This window comes from Coccinella septempunctata, chromosome 6, assembly GCF_907165205.1.
Source record: "Coccinella septempunctata chromosome 6, icCocSept1.1, whole genome shotgun sequence".
NCBI lineage: Eukaryota > Metazoa > Arthropoda > Insecta > Coleoptera > Coccinellidae > Coccinella > Coccinella septempunctata.
Window position 1 is genome coordinate 23,586,936 of NC_058194.1, and position 27,630 is coordinate 23,614,565.

At 33.3% G+C, this 27,630-nt stretch overlaps 2 protein-coding genes across 7 annotated transcripts; one reads left to right on the forward strand and one right to left on the reverse strand.

The window, feature by feature from the left end:
• Positions 1-387: 387 nt before the first annotated feature.
• LOC123315624 (putative thiamine transporter SLC35F3) lies at positions 388-27,164 on the reverse strand. Of its 6 annotated transcripts, none has more exons than XM_044901382.1 (11): positions 27,062-27,164; positions 22,618-22,919; positions 21,312-21,482; positions 20,346-20,514; positions 16,681-16,859; positions 15,659-15,977; positions 14,692-14,781; positions 14,426-14,555; positions 11,208-11,237; positions 4,221-4,290; positions 388-2,136 (listed from the first exon to the last, which is right to left on the reverse strand). In XM_044901382.1, exons 2-11 carry the CDS (start codon positions 22,852-22,854, stop codon positions 2,032-2,034), a joined length of 1,500 nt encoding a protein of 499 aa, XP_044757317.1. In that variant the 5' UTR covers positions 22,855-22,919; positions 27,062-27,164; the 3' UTR covers positions 388-2,031. The 6 variants fall into 6 exon arrangements, with proteins under 6 accessions (XP_044757317.1, XP_044757318.1, XP_044757319.1 ...); XM_044901383.1 differs by lacking the exon at positions 4,221-4,290 and adding an exon at positions 12,582-12,609; XM_044901386.1 differs by lacking the exon at positions 4,221-4,290 and adding an exon at positions 6,363-6,484 and having other exon boundaries at positions 1,997-2,136.
• LOC123315625 (ADP-ribosylation factor 4-like) lies at positions 13,434-14,028 on the forward strand. The gene has a single exon (XM_044901388.1). The coding sequence runs from the start codon at positions 13,480-13,482 to the stop codon at positions 14,020-14,022; it is 543 nt and encodes a 180-aa protein (XP_044757323.1). The 5' UTR covers positions 13,434-13,479; the 3' UTR covers positions 14,023-14,028.
• Positions 27,165-27,630: the final 466 nt, after the last annotated feature.

A 27,630-nucleotide genomic window follows, 5' to 3' on the forward strand; every position in this document is an offset into this window, starting at 1 on the left:
ATTCATCCAACAATCAAAACAAAATTTTAGAGAGTAACAAACTATAAGAAATATAAATATATACAAAATTCAATGCTATAGAGAAATTTTCTTTTTCATCTATTTCACATTAGGTACTGGACAATAAAATTTTGTCCGAGATATGGAACACATATGTGCTGGAAAAATTTGATATATGTGGAGGTAAATTTCAAATATAATCATCAGAGATATCGACTCCATTTAGGTATCTACAGTTTTGGATAATAAGTATTGAAAATGATGAATTATTATACTTAGTTCTAATGATGAACGATTTAAATGTTTCAGTTGGTATAAGTAGAAGTAATTTGATATGATTATACCTATCCTATATCTTGTTTTGAATTGATCAACAATCAATAAAGAATTCTTTCTTAAAGAGGGTTACCTGTTGGAGTATATGATATCTAGAGGAGGATTAGAAAGGCTAGATTAAAAGATTCCATCGAGATGAAAAATTCTAATGTTACATTTCGAATAAGGCAATTCAAACTAATTTTCCACTTTAATCTGTCCACTTAAATGATGCTTAGGAAACGCACACTATAGATCGATTAGGTATATTATTTCCAAAAAAAATTAAATTATGTAGGTAATGTTATCTTTTTCAAAGTGCTCTTTGCGATCTTTTGTTACAATTTGAGTTGGATCAGACATCGCCTACTCTGCGTTATTGGCGAGGTTGCTGTGTGGTCAGACTAAGAAAATTTCATAAAGTAAGTCAAGGGTGTGTTCTGTGGAAAATTCTTTCCATTGCGGACGTGTATCCTAAGCCCTCTGTATGGTGTATGGTGGGTTTATGGAGGCTTCCCAAGAACTATAAACCCTAAGGAAGGAACCAATTGACTTTGCAAATGGTATTTCGTCGTCAACCTTTTCAGGAAGGTTGCAAAAACCCACCATAGATCCGAAATATTTCAGAACTGAAGGGATAGTGTTATTGTTTATTATCATTCAACTTTGTGGAGTCGATTTGTTACAAAAAAAAAACAATTAATGTATTATGATCATTTATTATTCATACAACGTGATGAAAGTGAATGATTTAGTTCTTTTCCTTAAAGTCTCTAGGACTCACTCTGACTACTCAGAAACTTTTCGTTCATTATTACACTCATTGATTCAAAAATGTATTATTGTTCTGTGTGGACGACTTGAAGAAATTTCTAAGAAGAATAGGTAAAGTCCTAATTACCTAGCAACTTCTACTGTCATCAATAGAGGTCGTTATTTAATCTATACACGCTACACGTGCTCTAAGAAAAGTTTTTAGATCTCCGCCACAGGTCAAAATTATTATTTTCAATAATAAGAATTAATTCAGATGCATGCTCATATTATTATTTTCGTTATCACCATTTGGATTATTCAAAAACCCACCACACCATACAACAGAATTTGTGATATGATACCGACAATATAAAATGATTCTTATTCCACAACGTTAATAAGAATTTCGAGATTTCAGAATACGGAATAGAGTTGAGAATTATTGTCATCAAAGTTGGTGTACTTTGTTGATTTCGAGGAGAGCACATTCTTAGTCAAGAAAAAATCGCCTATATGAGGTGTTCCCAAAGGTGAGAGACAATAAATCATTTCACCAAAACAATTTTTTCGACTTTAGGGTGAATTTTTTGAAAGATGATGCGTTTATTCAATTATTAAACTCGAATCATGATTTCGGTTCTGATTCTGATAGTTTTAAAAAATTTATGTGAATAATTTATAATTTGATTGGTTGGTATAGGTTTATATGTTATATCGGTATCTTGAGCCTTTTCCGTCAGGCTCACCTTTAATAACACCCTGTGCGTATGTGTTTCATTTTTGACTCAGTGAGTGTATTGGATTTCGGAAAATTTACTGAAGTCAATTTGATATGACTTCTGAAAATGAGTGTGGGGTAGTCGGCAGTACCAGCTACAAGCAACAAATTTGCACGAAGTGTGGGTGAAGACCATGATCTTAACAGATCAAGAGAGTATGAATTTGATCGGTCATCTGACTCTACCTGAAGGAGAGCGTAGGTGTGAACGTATGTAGCCCGTACGATAGTCCACCTCGTCCTTCTGCAACCCAGTCCGCATCCCAAGCCTGCTCCGCTTGCTCCATCTACCAACAAATTTGACAGTGTATGTATACCTTAATATTAATTTTTTCCCAAGGCAGTTTTTCAAATTAGGGAGTTTTTGCACCGTCGAGTTTTTTACATTTTTATTCATACAACCAGAGTCTCAGCTCATCGATTTGTGAGCCTCAATACTTTCTGGTCTTGAGTCCTGAGCGCAGTATAAAGAAAGACTATAAAGTTAAAGTAGTGTCCTCTCGAAGAATATTTGAAAAAAAGAATATTTCACGCCTACAACCGAAGACTTGTTTTTATAGTACTGTCATGGCAAATAAAAATTCAAATTTGAAAAATTATATAGGGTAAAAATTAGTCAGAACAATGCCCTGTCCAGAGTCTTGTGCTGTCTATGTCCTGGATAATCATTAAAATGTTACCTATACCCTAGATACCCTATCTTCTACTAGACATATCATATCAAAGTATTCAATATATTCTTTAAAGAAATATCCCTATCAGTATTTTTTATCAGGCAGAACTTGGCAGTACTAGAGTCAATTGTAATGAGTTCTTGATCTTGAGTACACGAAGTACTTTGTCAATAGAAGATGAGTTGTCAAGGTCGGGTGTGATTCTCGTACACGTGGAAAGTTCCAGTTGTATCAGACATATTTTATTTCTATCCATCTTTTCCAATGTTATTTTTTACACAATTGAACCATTTCAGAAATACTCATACAGAGGTGATGCAAGAACTCCCTATTAACATATTACGTGCTGAAAGCTTATCCGAAATAACAATTAACACTTAACAGAACCCGGTTTCCGAATCAGCAAACTGGGTTGCCCGGTAAAAAATCAGTTTCTAGCACATTCTGAAATTTTAATTTATGCAAACTGCATATATTTGGTTGCAACATTATTATCAAGACCTTTAGTGTTGCTTTATTTTAGACTTTAGTAGCTCCTGGTACTGAATTACTACATCTCTGGGTGCATCTAATCGTACTCAAAACGGTCAAACTTAAGCTCTAACAACTTCTGAGTTAAACAATTTGCCTTAAATCTTGACCCATATCAATGGTACCAGTATCTGCTATGAATAGTGTAGGTACTAGAAATCAATTTACCAGACCACCAGTGTAAAATAAAATAGGTATAAGTAGATACACTGAATGTTATTATTTATTCATTTCTGAAAGGAAATTATTTAGGCATATTAATATTCATTATTTATCGAAAACATTATCAAAAGAACTCTCAAGAGCTACATGAAGCATCGTCAGACACGCCTCAAAAATTCCTATTCGCAGATGTACTCAGATGTAGATACTCTAAGAATATGCTAGGAATTCAATTTTTCACAGGGTACCTTATATATGCAACATATTTTCATATGCAGAGCTGTTTCTGCGAACACTTGTAATTTGAGCTTAAACAAGCACTGTTATTTCTGTATCCATTTCACACCATCAAATTTGGAACATATTTATTAATCTAATCATCATTTTACCAGAATTGAGATTTTTTAGGGTTGAAGATTGAAGAGTTTCATATATTCTCATGACGATTTTGTCGAAATACTATTGTAACAAAATCCCAAACTTTGGCATTTCATGAAATATTTTTTCGAAAATTTCAATATATAAGTTCGCGTTTTTTTAGGCCTTCCTATAATATGTGGAAAAAATCGGCAAAAAATGTACAACAAAATTTTCAGATATGAAAATATGCTTTGATCTCCCCATGGTAGTGTTCATAATTGTCCGATGATCGAATTACAATGGCTGATGGTATTTTTCGCATTATTATTAAGTGATTTATGAGAGTGAAATAATTATTGAATCAATTTTGAAACTCCAGTCGTTTAGAATAAATAAATGAAATAAGTAATAATTTCGATATAGAATGTGATTTAAATGACTCCGATTTGTGGATAAATTTTATCGATAAATAAACCATCAGTTCTTTTATTTTCTCTGAGTAAGAAGAAAAAACAACACTTCGATAACGTTCAAAACTGAGAAATTATCATTATTGAGGTTTTCAAAAAAGAAGCAACAACAGATAACGGAAAAATACATAACACTTTTCCAAGCATTTTTTCACGTCACATCCACTTATTTACCTCAAACGACATTCGGTTGTTAGTTTTGCTGTTGCTCTTTATAATATCCTTGGTGTCTACTAGTGTTTTACTAGAAAAGGACAATAATTTAACCTACGAACAGTGGAATAAATGCAGCATTCGAATTGAAAAATGTAAGATGCGAATATTTTTCATGTACAGAAGAAGGACTGCAGAGACGAAGAGAAAAATCTTTTAGTAAAACAAAAAATCAACTATAGTTTTATTCACAAAATCATATCCTACATTGAGTAAATAGGAAAAAGTAGAAAACTCTACAGAAAAAGCATACAAAACACAATAATATTTGTCTGTAGACTACTCAAGCATTTGCACTGCAGTTTATTGTGTACTCAAATGAAATCAAAAATACAAGCACACAAAAAATTGGTTGATGCAATACGTTTTCCAAAGTGAACATATTTGAACGATGATGATGTGATGGGTATATATAGTGTGCAGTGGCGGCTCATGGTCATGAGAGCTGAGGAGGCTAATAGTTTTCGAGGAGTGTTGGAACAAACTCTTATCAATCAATAAAGTATACTTCTTCAACATAATGAAAAGTTGTCAGTTCTAAGATTAATTTTGAATGCAAGAGGATGCTATTATGCTCCTTTTACTTGTTATGCCTTTCGATAGATCGCGGTAAATTTTTCAAATCTGAAAACCCCGTTTTGAACCATGAAGTATATTCTGTTTGATGAGAAAATAGTAAATATGGCCAGCAAAATAACTTTTCCCGTTTGATCGAAGCAGTTAACCAATCACATTTATCGTACCAAACAACACTGAAACTTCTATTCTGACGCTTTCGGTAGACTTTAGTGTAATTAAATTTGGTGGAGGTCTTGTAAAGATTTTAACAACGTGTACAGTTAATTCTCAATATTCAATTCCATTTTATTTTTTGGTCCGTATCAGTACTTACCCCTAACGCCCTAACAAAACAACCTATCTTAACAAGAATATATCACAAATTTCCCGAAGTTCCAGTTCTCCATGAAGTCGTTACATTCAAATTGAAATCATAACAACTACCGCCGGACAACGCCCCTACCGTCGGAGATCAAGCGAATATAGTCGAAGACGGCACGAAAGAATCAATGGAGAACAGGGGAGCTGAGCCTCCTCTGGTACATTTTACGGGCGAATATGGTACAGTAAGTCAGCTGAATTCTTGTTCGGCTAGTATGCGAGTCCAGAGACCGTATGCGTGAGTTACACTATCAACGGAGGCAGCAGGCCCAACAGCCTCCGTCCGAATAGGCAGTACTAGGAAATATTCACATTCGACTCGGCGGACGCGTACGCAGCCGGTGGATTGTATGATTGTTATGCTGGATTTTTATGAGCGGAGGACCGAAAAATCAACTAATTTTTATCTGAATATCTAGTTCAGGTGTTCGGAAAATTTATATAGAAATTACTTTCTGAAAATGAGGACATGCCCGAAGTGAATGTATTTTAGCTCTAAGCTTTATGAGGAGGCTTAGCCTCCCTTGCCTCCTCTGACGAGCCGCCCTTGATAGTGTGTATAGAAGATCGACAATTTTTCGACGAATTTCCCAGGAGAGATTTTTAGTGGATTATTAAACAAGCTTTAGATTTTAAGAAAGAAGGTAAATTAAGGTGAGTTTCGAAATCACAATTCCACAAGTAAGATCAGATCATGAGAATTCATGAATAATGAAATGATTTTGATCAAAGTGGGCATAATTGTAACTCCAATGTTGAATTGTTTTTCAACCTTTCTGATTTATCCTATTCGTTTTTTGTAAATGTGGTGTAGATGTTGTTATTTTAATCTAAATTGTGTTGAAAATTTTTCACAATTTTACACGTACTGAAATGAGAGATAACGACTATTTTTATTGAAAATATTCATTTCCCTAAATGTACCCTGCGTTTCAATAATTTCTGATTAAATCGATGCAGGTAGAATAAATATTTGAAAGTAAAACTGATTTATTTATTGGGAATAAGAGTTAAACCTGCAAGATTCACTTACCCAAAAAAGGAGACCATGTAACATTTATTCCACCACCAAATAATGAACAAAAATATATTTGTTTTGAACCTAACTTTCATAATTTTATAGTGCCTGTTCTGCAGAGTTTTTAACATTATTCAGAAACTCACTTCTTTTACGGGAAGATGTAGCAGACTGCCAGGTTGAACTCAATTACTGGTAGTGTCGTCTTCTGGAGTGTGTTGTTCTTTGCAGCGATAAATTGGTATAGGTACCACCATTTGTGAGGGCGCTAAGTAGCACAAAACCACACAGCACAAACGAAGGAAGTAGGTATTGACAAAGACATAAAATTAAGATGGAGAGATTCTATCTAAAGATCTAATGAAACGTGCACAGAACAATTAAAGTGTTTTGAAATGTGTAGGATTGTGTCGAATTTTATAAGTGATTCGTCTTATATCTTCGATATTCTTTCGGGAAGAATTGATGTCTCACCAAAAAACGATAATTTTAACATCACACTCCCATTTCTGCTGTAATATTGTTACCTAGATTCGATTTTCCTAGACTATACAAAATTATGATCAAGGATGCATAGATTATTAGGAGTAAATTTATTTCGATATCGCCCATCACCAAGTTTGTGTAAAGAGCTTGTTGATAACATACTGTTATAGGCAATGATATTTCTTAAACTTTGATTCAGATTGGAAAATGCATAAATACCTATGCAACCTGATGATTATTGAGATGAAGGGAAGATTAAATCAACTAGATCGATTCATCATTTATTTCATTTTCATTACTTGTATAGAGTGATATACGCCGCTAATATTATGCTCTCATTGTGCAATTTGTTTGGTGATATTGATAATAAATGATAAATTTCATATATATGGACGCCATAAAACGCTTAAAATCATTTGGCCGTTGGCCATTGCCTGGTTAAATACTAGATTTTTTCTATTTTCAATCTCGAATTCGTATTTAGATACTTGACTGGGAGAATTTGAAAAAAGCCCTTCAAGATTAGTCTATTGGAGCATGAGCAATGTTTTTGAAATGTACACTTCGCGAAAGTCTAAAACAATAAAATTTAAGTGACCTTGATTTAAATGATAATTCTAAATTCAATAATATAGAGAATTATGAACAACAAGAAATGTGAATGAAATAAGTGATGAAGTGTTTCTCAAAATACCTACAAATCCCGATTAAATTTGTGCAGAAAAGCAAAATATCATGCAAGAAACCTACCTCATTATCAATATTTATTAAAGTGGTAAGCAGTATAAAGAAAAATATTTGTCGAATCTTAAGCCATTTGTGCGGTAAAAGATAAAATTATTATTGTACGTCCCAAATTAAGAATTTTTTAGATCTTAGATATTAATTCTCTTTACACGAATATCCGAACTGTTCGTTTGGAATTTGAAATAAAATTTTTATCAAATGAGGAGTCCCCCTTTTCAATGAAGAAAAAGTGGAATAAAATAGTTTCGTAGGAAATAAAAATTTATTGTCTATATCTGGTCATTTCTTAAATCTAAATAAAAAAAGGAATTGATCGAGTTTAACCTCATCTTCAGTAGTTTGATGAAGAATTTAAATGATATATTTCGCTGTTGAATAGATAAGAAAATTCATGTGATATTGCAATGTGACATGCACACGTATAGATGAAACATGGAACATGGAACTACTGAGGTTGAGAATAACTAGAAACATTTCTTTTCGTCCACTCCAAAATCGAATTCTGAGGAATATTCCGAGAATATTCGATTTCTAAATCTAACAATAAGTGATAACATCGATTTCTAAATACCTAATCAGTTTTTTTGTACGAGAACTACCTATATTTCTCAAACATAGATTCCACGATCATGACCTAATGCTACTAGTGTAAGTTATTTCATTATAATTGAGAAAATAATTTTTTATTTTTATTTGTTTTGAAGAAATCAGCAATAGTGGAAAAGTCAGCCTTTTTATTGAAAAAAAAAAGTAGGGACCCATCTTGAAGGAAATTTCTTCTTATTTAAAAAATTACACTCATCAACCCTTCATGGAGGCAAGGGCGGTCATAGACTGATTTTCTGGGAGGGGTAGTAATTGAAAGAACAATTGAAATTTCATATTAAGACTTCAAATAACACCCTGTAGGTATCTCTAGGTCCTATATTTTTTTCTTGAAATTGTACAAGGAATCTCTCCTTTTCATGTCATTATAATATTGTTTTTTCTTCATTTTTTCATATGAAAAATTAAAAAAATCGAATTCGCTCTGGGGGGGGGAGGGTAATCACCGCCTTTAACCCCCTCCGTAGGACCGCCCTTGCATGGAGGATGTAATTGACAACTTCTTCAATTATGTACGAATTTGCCTAATTTAAATAAATCGGCCTGTTCGAGCATTCCACTATAAAATAGTAAATACAGAAAATATAAATTTTATATGCTACTTTTGCTCACTCCGTATATTTTAACGCGAGTGTTTTGAAATGATTCCTGATTATTTTTTGGTCCTTTTTGAGCCAGATAAGTGCACAATCAATCAAAAGGATCCATTTATCTATTGACAATTTAAAGGTCTTCTTCAACATATTTCGAATACATCATTCTCGATATTCTATCTGAATCAGTTAAAATTTAAAAGTTAATCGTTAATTGAGCGTTTCTACCAGAATCCGAATGTGGAGGGATTGATTTTCACTACCATCTACTACCTCTTTCAACAACAATACTCATGGTAATTAGGTATACTGAACAATTATTTTAAGTGAGTACTATCGTATTTTGTACAGCATAAGAAGGGCAACACAACCCACTACACATACATACATTAATTCACGTTTTTTACCCCTGTTCGGGGTGGGCATACTATAAATTGAAAAAAGAGAACAATTACTAAATGTTCTAGGTATATATACATCAGAAAATCTATGTCTACAAACTAAAACACCAAGGTTGGGTTATTCTATGAGGATCTATTGAAAATATCAAGAGAACGATAGCTACAGATTGGATACAAGGTGTCTTCAACAGTTGATTAAATTTGAATTTGTTACTTGGATTACTCGGAAAATTCAAAGAAATTCGTTTTCAAGTTGGCAATGAAATTTTGAACATTTGGTAACGTATAATGAGGATTTGGAGAGAAAAATCTGTTGTTAAAACGAATTCATTGAAACTTGTTCTCAGAATCACTAATTTAGCACAACTAACAATAATACAAAATATAACTTTTTTATGTTTGATTTCCTCTAGGAAATGGGTCAATCGAAGCCAATAAAAACCTCAAAGAAAAACTATTCTTTATTCGTTTAATTTCAAATTTGCGTCTCGAAACTAAAAATTTTATTATTTTCAAGTGTCAAAGTCAGAAGAAGATTTCTGAAGACAGAGAGGAGAAATTTCCAGCTTTGCATCAATAATACTCAGTACTACTTACTTTCGAACAAAAAAGTTCGACTGTCAAAGATTCATAGCCTACTCCACGACGAATTTATTTGAACATGATCGCTCGTCATTATGTAGCTAGCAGTTAAAGCTTCGATATCAGTTCCCACTACAGATATAAGTACTATATCACACAAATACCGAATTTATAAAGCAGAATAACGAATAACATGAATGAAGCACAAAGTCATATTTACTTTGAATTTGAAAAAGTACAGGAGAAGCAATGAGTACAATGTTTCTTTGAATAATGAAACAAAGAAAGGAAACAAAGTTAGATTTTGAAGCAGAAGAAATCAAAAAAACTTCCTATATAAACAGGGTGATGACAAATTGTATCATCACCACTACTATCTTCCAAATTATACCAGATAGAAATTCCGTTCATTGACAAAAAAGTTCTGCCTTCGCAAGTCCTCCAACATGACGTTCCTCAAAAATTTTTTTTTTGTACTTAGTTCTTACTAGATTCATTATGAAAAATTGTAAATGTATGTTATTCTAAAATTGCTTATACAATTCCATCAAATGACGATAACAGGATTTCAAAATTTCATGAGAGTCTTCTGTAAAAGACAGAAGATATAAGCAATTTTCGAATATAAAATATTTCCAATTTTTCATAATAAATCTAGAACAGAAAAAGATATAAGGATTTTTGGGGACGTCATGCATGGAGGACTCAACAGGCACATTGTCAATAAACAGAATGTCTATCTGATATAGTTTGGAAGATGGTACAGGTGAGCATCGAATTTCTTATCACCCTGTATATATTCAATCGATGCTTTGGTTGTGTATAATTTCAAATTTATATTTCTTCATTATTCTGCCATTTAAATTCGGTGGAATACTACGGTGAGCTGGGACAAGGGTCAGTAAAAAAAAATAATTGTACGAACACGAAACATACCTCATTCCTCTGAAATGTTTTCTTGTCATCTAATTAATGAAAGTAATAGAAGTAGCATTGAGGAAAAAATCTAAAAGATTATTCGATAATTCGTCATGGAAACACTCAAAAAAATTTTGACAGTTACAAAATGGCGAATGGGCGCATTTTGAGTCTGAGTTTATTCGCTAAATAATTGTGACAAAGAATAGAGTAAAGATAGAAATAGAACAAATAATATTGTGAATTCTTAAGTTCTTGAAAATTCCAGTTAGAAAATTTTTCGTTTGAAAAATATCCAAACCTTTTATTCCGAAAAAGGAGGTAATTCTTAAGAGTGCAATTGAATTCTCTTCAACATATTCATTCAATAAAAGTATATTGGGGAATGCCATTGGTCAGAAGTTTTCTAATTTTTTTTCGATCGCATTCGATGTTTTCAATTTCGCAATCGTGTAATTCATTGTATCGTAGGTAGTTAAAGTGAGTGTATAGTATATAGGTGCTGGAGGACGATGCACACAAATGTAAAATGTGTGTACGTGATATATAAATCATCTTGTGTTCAAGAAAAAGAAATATAAATCTAACCACTGAACATCTGCAATGCTATAACATTCCGAAAAAATTCATGCAAGATATTCCGCACTTAATTACTCACCTCGCACTGTGGCTCAACATGATAATACTCCTGAAACAAAATTGTCAATGTCAAATCGAAATTTTTTCAAATCAGAAATATATTCTACAACAAAAATGTTTTGATTTTTGATATAATATCATTGATGATGGAAAACTTATTATAGGATTATTAGTTTTAGATTTTTTTGGGCTATTTGAGTAATTTTGGATTATTCTTCTAACATTCCGACAAGTTGATACCTATTTTCCAACAGATTTCCAAGATTATGAAGTTCTTAACCGAAGAAGTTAACTATTATATTTTATTTATTTCATTCATTGTCAAACAAAAAAAAAATGCCTAAGTTGAATTGAATTCATAATTTCTTCGGTTAAGGCGAGCCCTGAAGACGTCTAGCATCGGCTTGCCGAAACGTTGCAAAAAATAATCGAAAATGATTTGAATTGACCAGTAAATCCTACAATAAATTTTTTCATATTGTTTTCTCCCTTTCCATTCATTAAAGTTACTGAAATAAGTTTCGATTTGTCATAGAATATATCTCTTCCTTTTTTATATATTTTCTATTGAATCTGATCTAGTTTATCGTTCCAACTACTCTCTTGCCTGGCAATGTATCTACAGTTTTAGTGTTCAGCTTGTAAATTAAAATTGTTCAGTTATTTGCACTGATTTGTACTAGAAGTACAAATAAAATTTTACCTATAATTATTTATTTATCGGTTGATGGAAATATTTGTAATAGTAACATCATATTGTTACTGACGATGATATAAGAAAGTATCTTGTATTTACGTAATTTTCTGAATATTTAGTTGGCCAAGCATAAAGGGACGAAGAAAACAAAAATTAAAAATGGTATTATTCGTTTATGTCGGTATATATTGTAGCTTTTATAGGGGCTACTGGATTTTTCAAATGGTTGTGCAATAAGCATTAAATCTGGCATCTTGTGGATCAGAAGATTTTTCACCTATGAAGTGGCCTAGATTCAAATTCCTCAAGCAACTACAAAGTGCCATAGTATCATACCTACGAGATTCTCAAGAATTCAGCACACTTTTCCATTACAATTATGTAAATACAGAAAGTAAGAAGATCTAAATAATTTTTAATTAAGTTGCATTAAGTTTTATCAAAAAGGGATTGGTGCAACGTGTGGTTCATTCTCGAGACTCTGTATTTTTTTTTCTGAGAATATAAGTTGTGGAAACCTTAATACTCCAAGGAAGGTGCAACGAAGCTTCAGCTCAAAGGATATATATACTCTCAAAATGCAACTATAACGTTTCAAAACCGCATAATGCTAATGAGTATCAGTTAATTATTATATTTCTATTTATAAAAGCATAATTTAGTTTAGAAATGAGCAAATATTCTGGAAGAACAAACCTTTCCAACGAACACAATTATTATTTTCCTGTAAAATAAAAACCTTGAAGCAGATATTACAAATATAATCGTTGAGATTCAATAAGAGAATCGTCTTTTTTAATAGCATTGTGAATTGGCTAAATGGAATAACTATAAAACTATATCTATGTATATTTCTGTAATTTATCCCGATAGATAGCCATATTTTATATAAAGTAATTTCTGCTCTATATATTCGTACGTTGATCTCGTATTAGTTTTATTGCGAAATACAGTTATAAAAATAGTATAGACCGCTGACTTCAGGAAATCTCATAAGAAATAGTCTAGTCACTCCTGCATCAGATATAAGTTTTAAACAGTTGTCAGCAACATTAGACAGTTTCTGCCAAAACAACAGGGCCTTCACAGCCTGTCAACAGCGACTGGTACCTATTGAAAAATAATTTACTTGTGACGAAACTGATTCATTTGGTTGCATATCATCTTGTATATATTCCAACTGTTTTAATTAATTCTATGTGGAAAATTATTTACGAAAAAGTCATTTTGTATATTGACAGTTCATTCCTGAATTCTATTTCAGTGGTTTGTTGTGGGACATTGGTTGGGATGAGCTAGGAAATAAGATCTACGAAGACATTTAATCTGGATATTCAGCAGTCCATAGACTTATAAATAATCAACCTTGAAGAATATGTCTCAGAATAATAAAAAATTGAACTTCTATTCTAACCTATTCGATCTTTTTAATATCTTCCATTGTTCATTATTATCAGTCTGATGTCGGAATGACCATAGCTTAACTTCATTTTTTATTACTCAACAATGTAACGATGTGAAATTCTGTGACACATTTTCCCCCTTTGACAAGAACATAAATTCTATATGAACCTTTCAAAAATAAATCATTTAAATGGGTTTAAAGCTGGCGACCCTATTCAACAGATTCATCCAAAAGAAAGAATTCAGAGTGCTCATGGTCGGCCTGGACGGTGCTGGAAAAACAACAATTTTATACAAAATGAAGCTTGGGGAAATAATTGCAACGATACCGACGATCGGTTTCAACGTGGAGACCGTTCAACATAAAAACGTCCTCTTTACCGTGTGGGATATAGGTGGACAGGATAAACTGCGATGTTTGTGGAGGCATTACTTTCAAAACACGCAGGCAATCATATTTGTCGTCGATTCGAGCGACGTGGACAGGCTGAAAGATGCTTCCAACGAATTGAGATTGATTTTGGAGGATTACGAGCTGAGGAAAGCGATTCTCCTGATCCTTGCTAATAAACAGGATGTACCGGGAGCAATATCGACAGCTGACATTGCGAACTTGATGAAAATGCACGAGATTCTGGACAGAAAATGGTATATTCAAGGCACCTGCGCCCTCCAAACGACTGGGTTGCACGAAGGACTGGATTGGTTGGCTTCTGAACTGAATAAAGTATAAGGAAGATTGGGAATTTGATTTTCGTGTGAGATTAGGAATAAGGATATCTAAATGGAATAATACATTTTGAAAAACTTCGAGGAATAAGATGATTACAATGATGCACAGTGTTTCAGCAAATAAAAAAAAATCAGAAGGGTGCAGGCATTGTATGTAGACAACAATGTTACCTTACCCCTACAAAAATATAACTCTTCCATCTTCCATCCTTTTAAACAAAAACGTGAAAAATATAGCAATTTCTTTGCTGTAGGTACCTATACTAAGATGTCCGCACCAATTTCGAGTAGTATATTAGGTACCTTTACCTATTCATTGAATACTTCTTCCGAAGATATAAAAACTTCGTTATGTGCAACTGGAAAGCCAGAAATAAAAGCTACTGATTCAAGTGTATTCTTACCTTAATAGTCTAGTTATGTAATCGGGCCAATTCTCTGGAAACATAACCAGAAAAAAACCGATAGCAATTAATATCATGCCTGCTAGTTTCATGCCTTCGAAAGTTGCACCGTATAGAACAACATCCAGAGCTGAAATGAAATTTTTTTTCATGTATTGTATTCAATAGTTATCGATTCATGTAAAATATGAGCCATTCAAGGTGGTTCTCACTTTTTAGAACTTCGTACATCGATTTGTCTGAAATTTGTTGACGAAAACTCTCACCTGCTGATACTGGAACTGCTGTTATAAGTCCCAAGGTGATGAACAAATCATAGGTAAGGGCAACACTGAAGTTCCCCAATAAATTGGCAACTGGAACAATGATAATAGGGAATACTCCTTCTGACGAAAATGATGTATTTTTTATGAGATATCTTTGAAACGTCACATTTTGAAATAACCATTTCAACCGTTTCGTAAAAAAAATTATTTTATGTACTTACTTAAAATTAATGAAAAATAGAAATGGGTATTTAAAATTTAAAGCGTTTCGTTTCTATTGCACAAGTTGGCAACATCGACAAGGACAACAAATACACTCTGACACTATCTTGATGAGATGGTTGTCTATGAAGTCTGCGACGAACGAGGATGATCGTAAAATTTTATGGGATTTTTATGGCCGGTTGCTGTTGAGTACGCGCCTTATGATGGCTATAAATCAACAGCTGTCATTTTATAAACAAGCCATTGTTCTTTTTATTTTTAGTAGGCCCTTTTGCCAAATCGTAAACTAGAAACGAAGCGATTTAAATTTTAAAACCTCATATTTGAAGAATGATTTTGAATAATTTCCGCGCTGCATTAGAAAAATTCATGAATGAAACTCATAATTATTCAGTTTAAACTTGTATATGCTGTGATAATCCAAATTTCCCTAATTCCTCATTTTATTGTTGAAATGGTGAATAAAGATCGTTTTCCATTTGCAATACCTGCATGTCATCTTAGATGACTTTTGATGCATTTTCCTTTTTCCCCTTTTTCAGATCAAGAAGCTAATTGAAATTTCGTAACTTTTTTTAAAATTTTTGTTGCAAGAAATAACAATCGAGTATACCTACATAATTCGATATAAGCTTTTGAAATACAGAATTATTAGCTAAAATGATAGTCGAAACGTGAAAGAATTCAATAACATTTTTTGTGAAAAATAAAAGAAGTTTTATTACAAAATTACGAAACTCACCTAGAGAAAGACAACTGGCACACAGTAACGCCGCCCATGGCAATTTGTCGTACTGGAAACTCTCTATACCGGTGAAGAAAAGCAACAAGCTGAGTGGCCATAGGAACGCAGCATTGAGCATACCGATCAAGGAGAAGAAAAGTGCCACTTGACCATACGTAGCGTCGCCTATGACCTTTTTAAATAAAACTTTGTACACGGCAGAGCCTGCTGCTGCAGACGATGCCAACACAACGCCCCCAAGGGTTGGACTCCCTGTAATCCCATCCATGTAGGCAAGAAGGGCAACCCCTGTGTCGCAAATTATCACAGCCATAATCTACGAGGAAATTCGCATGTAAGATGCGGTTAACGACAACTTTAATTGTAAGGGTGACCGGCCACCGAATGCGAAGTTGAGCGAAGCTGAGCGTTTTCAATGCTAAATGACAAGCTACGTCACTCGAATCGTAGCTTGTCACTTATATTAGCATTGAAAATGCTCAGCTTCGCTCAACTTCGCATTCGGTAGCCGGTCACCCTTATTTAATGGTTCATTGAAATTTCAGTTAGGATTAAAATTTTAATGGACCATTAAATAATAATTAACGGGGTATATACACCTTTTATTGGAGGATAAAAATTTTAATGGACCATTGAATTATAACGAGTGGACACAATCAGCTTTGTCCTGCTTTATACCAAAATCATGATGATATATTTTTCACAATAGATTGAAGCATTTTTAACCTTTTCAAAAATTACAAATCAAAATGATCTTAAATTTTCCCATTGTATTCCCTTGTTTATTCCGAATACAGTCAAAATTCTTGTTTCTGAAATATATATCACAGTTTTTTTCGGAAACTGAATTTTTAAAGGTTCATATCTGAAAATATTCGATCAGTCAAAATTCGGTACCAGTATTTCGATGGCATTTGATGCCCTTCTTTCTCGTGAGTGAAATTTCCGGTCCTGTTACTTTGATAATGGATTGCAATGCGATCAGATGTACTTCACTCAAGATTGGCGAGAGCACTTACCCTTATTCCAACAAATTGCTCGTGTAGTATTACCCACGAGAGCAAATAGACAAAGGAAACATTTGTAGCGAAGAGAGCCATCACGTCTGTGGCCAACAGTATCCGGAGGGACAATATGTACATGTAGTGTGTTCCTACCCAGAGTAGACAGAAAAAAATGCATCTTATCATGAATCGACCTGAAAGAAATCCTTCATGATAGGAACGAATATTTGAAGATTGTTCACAAATGAGAATAATCTTATCTGAGGATTAGTTTATAGATAATAGGATGAAGGATATATAAATTTTTGGATATGAGTAAGCAATTTCACCCCTAAGAAATCGAGTTTATTGAACATTTTCTTAGAAATATTTTAGTTTCCGTATAAAATATGTTGTCCTAAACTACGAGGATATATTGAAAAATTCTTAGCCTATATACTATAACTAGGACCAAACAAAATTTCAATGTCAAAATATTTTTTTACTTATCATATTCTCCTCTTAATTGGATACATTTATTACACCGAATCAGCAACTTATCTAGACCTTTCAAGAAAGCTTTTATTACCTCCTCGTTGGAAGAAAATTTACGACCTTTCAAACTTTTTTTCCATTTGAGGAAATGGAGCCAAATCTGGTGAATAAGGGGGGTGTTCTAGCAATTGAAACCCTAAATCACGAATTTTTTGCATGGATTGTGTGCAGGGGCGTTGTCCTGCAAAAACAAAACACCTTTGGATAGCTTTCCGCGGCTTTTCTCTTTAATTTTTTTTCCGTAGAGTGGTCAGTAATGATAGTTATTGTTCTACCCTTATCCAAAAAATCAATCATGATTACTCTATGGCAATCCCAAAAAACTGAAGCAAGAACTTTTCCAGCAGATTTTTGGACACGAAACTTCTTAGGTCTTGGAGAACCAGAGTGTCGCCATTCCATCTATTGTTGATTTGTTTCTGGATCGTAGAAATATACCCAAGTCTCATCCATACTAAAAATTAGGTTTAAGAAGTCTAAATCGTTTTCAAATCGAGCACAGATCGAACGCGATGCTTCTACCCTTGCACGCTTTTGGTTAACATTCAAACATTTGGGGATTTTTTTTGCAGCAATTTTCCTCATGTCCAAATTGACGTGAACTATATGATGAACGCGTTCTTTTGAAAAATTCAGTGCTTCAGATATCCGTTTTAGCCCAATTCGACGGTCTGATAAAATCATGTCATGAACTGCATCGATATTTTCGGGGACTGGCCTTCCCGATCGGTCATCATCTTCAATGGAAAATTTACCTCTTTTGAAGCTTGCAGTCTAATTTTTCACGGTCGCATACGAAGAACTATGATCACCAAGGGTTTTAAGCATATCTTCGTAAATCTGCTTACCTCTTAACCCTTTCAAATACAGGTACTTGATGATGGCTCGATACTCCAATTTTTCGATTTTCACAATTTCGGTGGACATCTTCTTTCTTTAATTTATTGCGTAACTCTGGTTTACTTCTTTGACCTCACACTTCCCGTCTGTTCCGATATTCCTGAATAGTACTGTCAGTATTTCAGAAACGATGCCTATTGGCCCAGTCGTTCGAGTTCTATTGTTATTCGATTGCGGGCCAGTACTAACAGCAATATCGGAACAGGCCCTTCATATACTGACACTTTCAATGAGTTATTGTTCGTTGCTATGGTAACGCAATATTTTTTTATGCATGGAATTGGTCTAGGCTAACTAGATATCAATACATCCTCGTATTCAAGTGTTTTTAAGAAAAATAAATTTCACGAAATTAGGTGGATCATTTCACAACTCTAAAAATTGAATTTTTCTTCTTTCTTCCTAAGAAACATAATAATAAATGTATGTATGCAGGGGAGTCCCAAAGTTGATGTAACAAAATTTGGTCACAGTGTCCGTGTTGAGTTATCCTGATAAATTTCACTTATCAGGCAACCCTACAAAAAAACGTCGCACATTGTTAGTTCCAGTGAAAAGGTTATGCTACTTCCGAACATTTCACTATTATTTTAGGTCTTGTTGAAAAAATTTAAGAGCACCTCAGGCCCGGATCTACGATTTTTTCTGACCGGGGCAAAAATTCATGATGGCGCCCCCCCCCCTTCTAAGGTTTGTAGGAAAAATCTAATTGCATATTCGTCATCGCTTTCAACCCGAGTTATTTTTTTCACTAGTTCGAGGTGGTATAGATTATGCAATTAGATTTTTCCTAATATGAGTACTTTGGGAAAAAAATCACTCTTATTTTTTTCCCATTGTTCCATCAAAACATATTTTTTCTCATTATTCCTTTAAAAGTTATTCTTTTCCCAAAATACTCCCAAAAATTGCATATTCGTAATCTACGACCTCGAATTAGTAAAAAAAATGACTCGGGTTGCAATCGTGCGAAAAATAAAAAAGTTTGTATTTACAAGAATGTCGTTTACAACCCGCCCTCGTCTATCGTTTTTACCCGCGCTTCATGAACGAAATTATTCCGAACAAAAATTTATTTTTTTAGCTACATATGTCGACCCGGATCATTTTACATATTCAAGGTCGTAGATCACGAATATGCAATTAGATTTTTGGAGGATCAGTATTTTGAGGAATAAATCACTTTTAGTGCAAAATTTCGGAAATATTGGTCAACTTTGAAGAGCTGTAGCAGCTAGAAAAAAGGCACTAGTCATATGCTGTTTTTTTTTTGTGATGAATTGGTTCTTTGCGAATATAAAAAACCACACTTCATTCATCTCTCACGAACAGTTCAGATTTTATGAATTTTTCCGCGAAGGTCCAAAATTTCCGATTTTCCATCGACCATAAGTTGAAAAATGGTTTTTTTTTGAATATCTGTTTGCATATTCGTGTTCTACGCCCTCGAATTAGTGTACAGAATGAATTCGGTTTTGATCGGAGACCAAAAATATTCTTCAAAAAATCGCCCACTCTGTATATATTTCATTTTGTGAAAACATTTTAAAACACTCCATTTCGTGAAACTTTTGTATAAAACAATTAATTTTTTGTACCTCTCTTAGTAACAAAGTTAAAGGGGGGCTCAAATTATGGTGAAAAACTCGGTACCTACATCTATGGAAAATTTGAAAAAATTTCAATCTCACTGATTTCCACCAAAATTGGTGTTTTTACTAAGGCATAGATTACGAATATGCAAATAGAATTATGCTGAAAGGATTAGTTTTTAAGTTATGGTCTATAGAAAATCGGAAATTTTGGCCCTTAGTTCCAGATGAGAAGGCGATGAGTCGACAGGCAAAGAAATTACTGCTGGACGCAGTGTGAACATATCAGATCTTTGAACCTTTTTCACCCAAGTGTGGCGGTCATTCGTAGATGACTGAATAATATGCAGTTAATTGATCCCTCATTGATTTTAAAGATTTTAGGCATAGTGATGGTTTATCATGTTTCCATTCTACACTTTCCATTTTAGCACTAGGAAATTAATTTTTTACGAGAAAATCAAAAGTAAAAAAATTTTAACCTCTGGTTGATTTTGGCGCCCCCTTGAGCTGGCGCCCGGGGCAAGCGCCCCGCTTGCCCCCCCCTAGATCCGGGCCTGGAGCACCTTCATCATTTGCGATTTTTTTCTTTCGATATTTCGAACAAAAAAACTGATATTTTGATCACTGAATATAGGATTCAAATAAACTCACCAAGTGTGAATCCTCTGTCCCTGAAATCTCTTATACACTCAGAAAGAATGTCGGACATAGATTCGCATCGTTTTGTGCTTATTCTACTGATGAAGAATAGGGGAAAGAAGAGCATTGTCCAATTCGTTATGAACCAAGTTGTAAAAAACGGTGCTTGATAAGAAATGCCCTGAAAATGACAATCAATTATGTTTTAACTGCCGCACTAAGCGGAAATAAAGTTATATTGCCGAGTTTTCAAAGGCAGAAACTTTTATGATTGCACCAATTGAGATGAATTTATAACGAGATCAATCTCACTATTTTCCGCTAGCTTAAAACGGTAGATTTATTTTGGTCATTATTCTGGCATGAAAAATGAATTGTATTACTAAAAAGTTTTCAATTTTTGGTAGAATTATTCCGAAAGGAAATCGCATTATTATTCGTTTTTCGGTACAAAGTACAAAATTTTTCGAATTTCACAGTTTTTTTTAATTTTGAACAGCAAATTACTCGAAAACGGCGCTTTATACGAGAAATTATGAAGAATACTTTTATTTTATAAAACATTCAAATATTAATTAGGTAGCGTCAAACTTAATTTCAAGAGTTGGTTCTTTGAATTTTTGCTTCTTTTATGTTACGTTATGTTCGTAATGAGAAAACTGGAAGACGTGGGTGATATCTTGAATTCTAAAAAGATTCATCAAATAAATGAAAGACTATATTCCGAAATTCATTTCATTCGATAAAACTGTTTGTGAGATAAAACTAAAAAATAACATTTTTTATGGGTTTTCAACATTCTGTATCTTTTAAACCGAGCAGATTCGGCAAAAAGGTAAAGGAAAAAAGTATTTTTTTTTGACTTCAAGAATCTACTGTTAAAATATTTGTCCCAGTCAAAGACTCCCCCAGTATATTCCACCGTTCAGCAGAGTTCTAAATAGTTTTAGATTTTTGAAGTGAATCACTGAAACTTACATATCTCTGTTGGATAGATGTCATATTGTATCCAGTTGTATCATGAGGAACCAATATGGGGTCATCATCTGCGTCCAGTATAGGTCTTCTCAAGTAGAGATATTTGATGCAATGGGTGGCCCCTACCCAAGAAGCGGTAACACAAACTGTTACCCATACTCCGAAATATATCTGAAAGAAACTGAATTCCTCAAAATAAAAATCTCTAGAGCTTTATCGAAGTGATAAAGTCATTTGAAGAATTTAGTGCTCTTAGATTTTCCAAATTATATTTTTCCATTGAGTATTAATTTATTATTTATTTATTTTTTATTTCTTTATTTTTTTATTTCTTCAAATTAATTAATTAATTAACTTAATACCCAAGCATTTTTCCTATATACAGGGGTATCTTTTTGTTCTATCATTGGATATCCGAAGTTTCCCATAAATCTCTTTTCCTCATAATTAATATTGCTATATATATTTCAGCAATGAAAAAAAAAAAGATTTCTTCGTGACCTTTGGATATGCAAGTGGTCGCTAAAAACCTGAACATTTTCTGAAACTCTTTCAGCATTTTTAAGATTCAAATCTCTTTCATATCAAGAAACTACAGCGAGTTATGTAACCCAGTGGCGACTGTGATTGAAATCACTATGAAAAAATTATGCGGTTCTACCTTGAACCTAATCACGCTATGCGGACCCTTCTCTCTGATTGTTTGAAAAAAGTTGAATCGTTTATTAAGTACGAAAATACAAGGCATTTTCGAATCTCCTTTAACTTCCATACAAACAATTTCTATTTTTGCAATAAATGAGAACCTTAGCGATAAATTAAGATAATCTATCTGAAGTTACTTACTTACACTTACATGCTATTGAGTTTTAGATTTAGTTCATTACGCAAATTCCGCTTTCCCAATGTGAATTATTCATTTTATTGTTCGAGATAAGTAAAATGTGTTATGAGAAAAGAACTCAGGGCATACTTAACTGTAGAAAGTAGAAATATCTAATGGTTTAAGCCTTAGGGGAAGTTCACCCTTTTATAATTGCAATTATATAGTTTGGGACCATTTTTGGAGTTGGATACAAAAAAAAATTATAAAGGTAAACTATTTACCTTTACTCACATGAAGATGATATTGTGATAGAGAAATTCCTGTAATGGTTAAACAGTTCATGATAGTGAAAATCATATACTTAATTCTGTTTTCAATTCAATTATGGAATATTATAAAATATTCTTTACTACTCTTTGTACCTAGTGGATATTTTTTCTCAAGAAGAAATTGTGACAGTGGCAAAAAACGTTTCATCACCTTTCTGGCTGACTTCGAGCAGATAGAACTCGAGCATGATTTAAGTTTGGCCGGTAAGCCGGTTGGAGGAGGTGGTTGAATGACAGTTTCTGGTACTTGTTCGGTCTGACTACTGGTTATGGAATCTGCATGGGCGAAGGGACCATTAGCGACCCCTTCATCAGTGATCAGGACACTTGGTGCTCTATTTCGTCCTCGTGGATTGAATATGGTGGGTAAGTCTCCGTCCTTGGTCATGGCCTATCAGCGAATCATGGTGAAGTTCAACCTAGAGATGATCAGGGCAGCAACCCGCATCATAGCTGGAAAATAAAAATGATTTTTCAAAGATAACACTTTTTTAGTAAAACAAGGTAGAGAGAGTGTTGTTAAATGGCAGCTCTGATTTTTTATGCTACAAATTGACGATTTTATGTTGCTGACGAAAGGGGGCATATTTTCCAACACACTTCAAGAATATCACTTACTCCTGAGATGCATACCTATGTCATTACAAAATACATAAAAAAGAAAAAAATTTAACAGTCCAAACATTTTATTTTCTTATAGAATATAGATAATAAAAAAAGGGTTGATAAAAAACCCTTCAATGACCAAATCATCCTCAGTAAAAAAAGAGTCAGGAAAGTCAGCTATCCTCCAACACTCTTAGATGATAGGTGCATGACGAAATGTTCAAAAATATGAAAAATTGCCTAATTTGAAATAAAAATTGACCTGTTAGAGCATTTGTCTTCAAGATTGTGTGAATGTTTTTTACCCACTCTTTATATGTATACATTGACGGTGTGTCACTGTGAGAAGCCTTCTGGGATGAGGAAATATTAATTCGGATAATAGCTTGAATAGCTCAGTTTTACTCTCGAAATTAAGGGGTTTTTATAAGGGAGGTTTCTCCGAATATAACCTATAGAGGAAATTTTTTAAATGCATTTTCATTATAGAAATTATGACCTCTCAAAATGATGCATACCCATCAATTCATCATAACATATTTCGTAAAAGGCAGAGTGAGAACAATGACTCTTTCAATGACAGAAGATGAAAAAAGGTCTGAATTTAAAATTAATCCCTTCAACTTCAATTGAATGGATTTCAGAAGTTATTATTCTGCTACATTGAATCAAACTCGATGGCGTAATACTTTTAAATACGCTCATTCTGGGTTTCTGCACCCCGAACTTTCCTTCTCGAATAGCCCCACAAAAATAGCCATTCAATTAATTATAGATGAATGTAGCAGATTAACTCCTGAAATACTAGAATACGTGTAACACAAAATTGATTGATGATTTTTGATAAAGTTTTCGATTTTACTATTAATCCAAGTGATAATAACAGTTATTTTTGGATGATGCTAGTGATAAAAAGGGGAGGTTTCCGAATTAAACATTCAAGAATCGGAGGTTAGAACGGATTCATTCGAGTGAATCCTTGAACTTTCCAAACAATGAGGATTCATCAATAATCTAGCCTTTATCGTCAGAATTCATTGATCACATGGCCCTCATGGGTATTATATTCGAATATTTAAATGTCTTTCGTTTTTTTGAATGATCTTACACAAAATTTGAAGCATTATTTGTCGCTTTTCAATATTTTTAATAATATAATGTATCATGAAAAATTGGAATACAATTCTCCTTGTAAGATCCAGGATTCCTTAGCTACAAAACACATTTAGACACATTAGACTATTTTAGGGGTCGTACACCATGATTCATAATGAAAATCGGAAGAAAAAATTTCTGAATTCGGATTCAGGCCATATTAATTAATGATTGTGAAGAAAAATACATCAATTTATGAAGACCCTATATTCAGGTTTCTACTCCTAGAAAATTTCATTCCCTAAGGCCACACATGAGGCTAAGTTCTTCATTTTACTGTTAAATAATTCACGAGGCTACTCGAAAGTTGTCAAGCAGCATTTAATTTCGAAATCAACACAAAAATGCCAACATTGCGTCGATACAATCGATACTAAAGGATGAATTTAAAGTAGGTACAGGCTTTTACCATATAATTAACTACGTGAAGAATTTAAAACATTTTGACTTGAACAGAAGGTTTTTCATGACGAAACGCGCCTTTTAATAAAACTCATTACGTGATTCAATATTTGATTTCAATACTCGAGAACGATTTATGATTCCAACTCTAGTTAATAGGATTCTTCTAACCACTAAATTTTCAACCTTAAAAATGGCCATTGTAGTCAAAACTTTCGAAGCATTTCTAACTTATCTCCAGTAGTTTCTGGAGAGAAAAAGGAGATAACAAATATATAACCTATACGCTCATTTTCAAGTGCTTTCTTGGAAGCTATTAGGGATACATTTTAAATTCAAGGTGTTCTGAACTGGAATTTGAGCAAAGAGTATCCATACTCTCAGAGGTCACCTTTTAAAAATTTGCAAATTTCAAAACTGTTCTCATTTCCAGTTTTATTTGTGTATTCTTTCGAATGCCGTTTCGCAATGTCTTTTACCTTTCATGTAGAAGATTCTTCAAATGGTTCTCAAGGATAAAGTCTGCCCTGTACATATTTCTGAGATCTTAATACACTCCCTCCCATCGAAATAATGAAATTCGAAACCACGATCGAGTTCGTGTCGATAACCAGGAAATTATACATCAAATATGATGGACGATAAAATCTTCAATTTAATATCCCCGCACCTTCGCTTGTTCGGTGTCCAAATACTCAATTACTTTAACGCTAACAGGTTGCTAAAGTATTACAGTGCAATCTTTCTCATAACTTGTGGAATTTATTTATTGGCAGATAAATAGTGACTTCAATGAAAATGACGGTATCTACAAAAAATTGCAGCAAAATTTTCATCCCAGTGACGCACCGTAATGTCCATAATTATGAAAAGCTACATCATTTTTTCGAGATTTGTCCTCGGCATTCTTCCCATTCCATTATTTTTTTCAAATAAATGAGAAATTTCTCGACTTCAAAACACGTATTTCAATTTAGGACCATAGGTGTGGCATATATTTGGAACTTGGTGGATATTCTAATTGATTCATAAAAAAAAATATAAAAGTCTGCTCTGAATCTAATACAAAGTCGTACTTAAACTAACTATCTATTGGCTTCAGGTATTTCCTGTTTAACGAATTAAGTCAATAGTTTTCAAGATAATTCTGAATTATTTCGGAATTGGGTCCCATAAAAAGCTATGCCTAATTCGCAAGGGAATTTGCGTGACTGATTCTACTCATTTGTGAATTGATCACCTCATGCTCCTGAGCATTATTGAGTTATTTAATCATGCTATGCCATTCCTTCCATTGGTCAGGTAAATACACTCTCGGGATGAAATTACTAGTCCTCCATATACCACGCAATGATTGCATTATTTCTACCTTTTGTTTCTGCGAAGTGATATCATACTTATATATCTTCAAAACCAACTTTCTTGTGTTTCATATCTATGCAGTAGGTATACACGCTGTCCCGAAATTTATGTAACAAAATTTGGTCACAGATTCTCGAGGAGACCTTATTTTTTATTTATGCTATTATTCATAAATATTTTTTGTTCAATATTCAGAAAAGAGTCTGAGAATTGTGATAACAATTCTGTATGTAAACAAATTCATTATTTGTTTTATTGTACTAAAAATCATGGATTAATTAAAATCACCATCATCGGAATAGAAAAAACTCAAGAAAAATTTTCTCTTCACTACTGTTTGTAGGTAACATTGATTTGTCGAATAGTAAAGATTTCTTTGATAATCTCTCAGAATGATCAAAGAAATCTCGACTTTTTTTTTCCATTCGCTTCCTTCTATATTCAAAACTGTATAAATTAATATGAAAGGGACTCATTTCCATATGGGTAATGATAAATTTTCTTGATTACAATTACCACTAACTTTCTGAATTGTATTTCTCATCTATTACATCCCATTTGAAAAAGCAGAATCTTCTTGACCTACTTCAAATTCACATTAATTTGTTCTTTAAAAATAATATTGAATTTGAACTATAAAGTCTAACGTGATTTCGTGAATGAAGAGTATCATTTAAAATTAAGGTTGTCATTTTAATCGTTATATTAGAGGCAATTTATTGAGGTCATAACTTTTTAGAGAGGTTTAAATAAATAATATTTCTATTGGATTAGTAGAGAATCTTCTCGGACGTATTGAAAAAAGTTTATTTGGTTATTTGGTTAGTTCTGCGAAATCTTGAACGAATCTACACAAGGTATTCATTAATTTTATTCCATTAGTAAAATGCGTTATCAGAAGAGGGAAAAGTTCTGGGTCCACTCCTTTCTTCTTCGAGTATGATTAATTAATTTCCAATATTTACTATGCTATCGATGTTGTGCCATTTCCGATCAGAATGAAGCTTCCTTTCATAGAAACGAAAAATCAGAGACATGTCATATGGCAGTAATAATAAAATGCAACTCACCACTGTTTTATTCACTTAATGTAGTGATGCAACCCTGTCATCTCAGAAATTCGCGGTTTTCCTACTCGTGCAGAGTAAGTGTAGCAGTCTTCCCGGATATAAGTTAAAGACTGTGGAGTTGGGCGCTGCTGGCATCGATTATGTAGAAGCGTCGCGGTGCTACCCAATACGCCGACGTCGTCATAAACACCCCCACAACATTGTATTTCGAAAAAGCGCTGCATATTTCAAACGAAGGTCCCTTATTTTCAAAATACAACAAACAATGCAACTCGCTATGAAGTGCTTGTAGTGGAAAACAGTTATTTTTTCAGTTTAATATCGTCAGTTTGAATTGCGATAATAAACAGAATCGATTTTTTTTTCAAGCTCTCCAAGAAACAGATAGCGCTTTATATGTCTGCATAGTATTGTAGTATCGCTTTTGTTTCTATCCTACTTATAACCAACCTTTATTATTTCTGAAATGAAACAACCCTACTCGATTTTTAAACGGCCAAAATTAATTGTGATTTTGTCAGATTATTGACACTTTAAGTCGTATAATTAATTGTTGTTTTCGCCTAAGA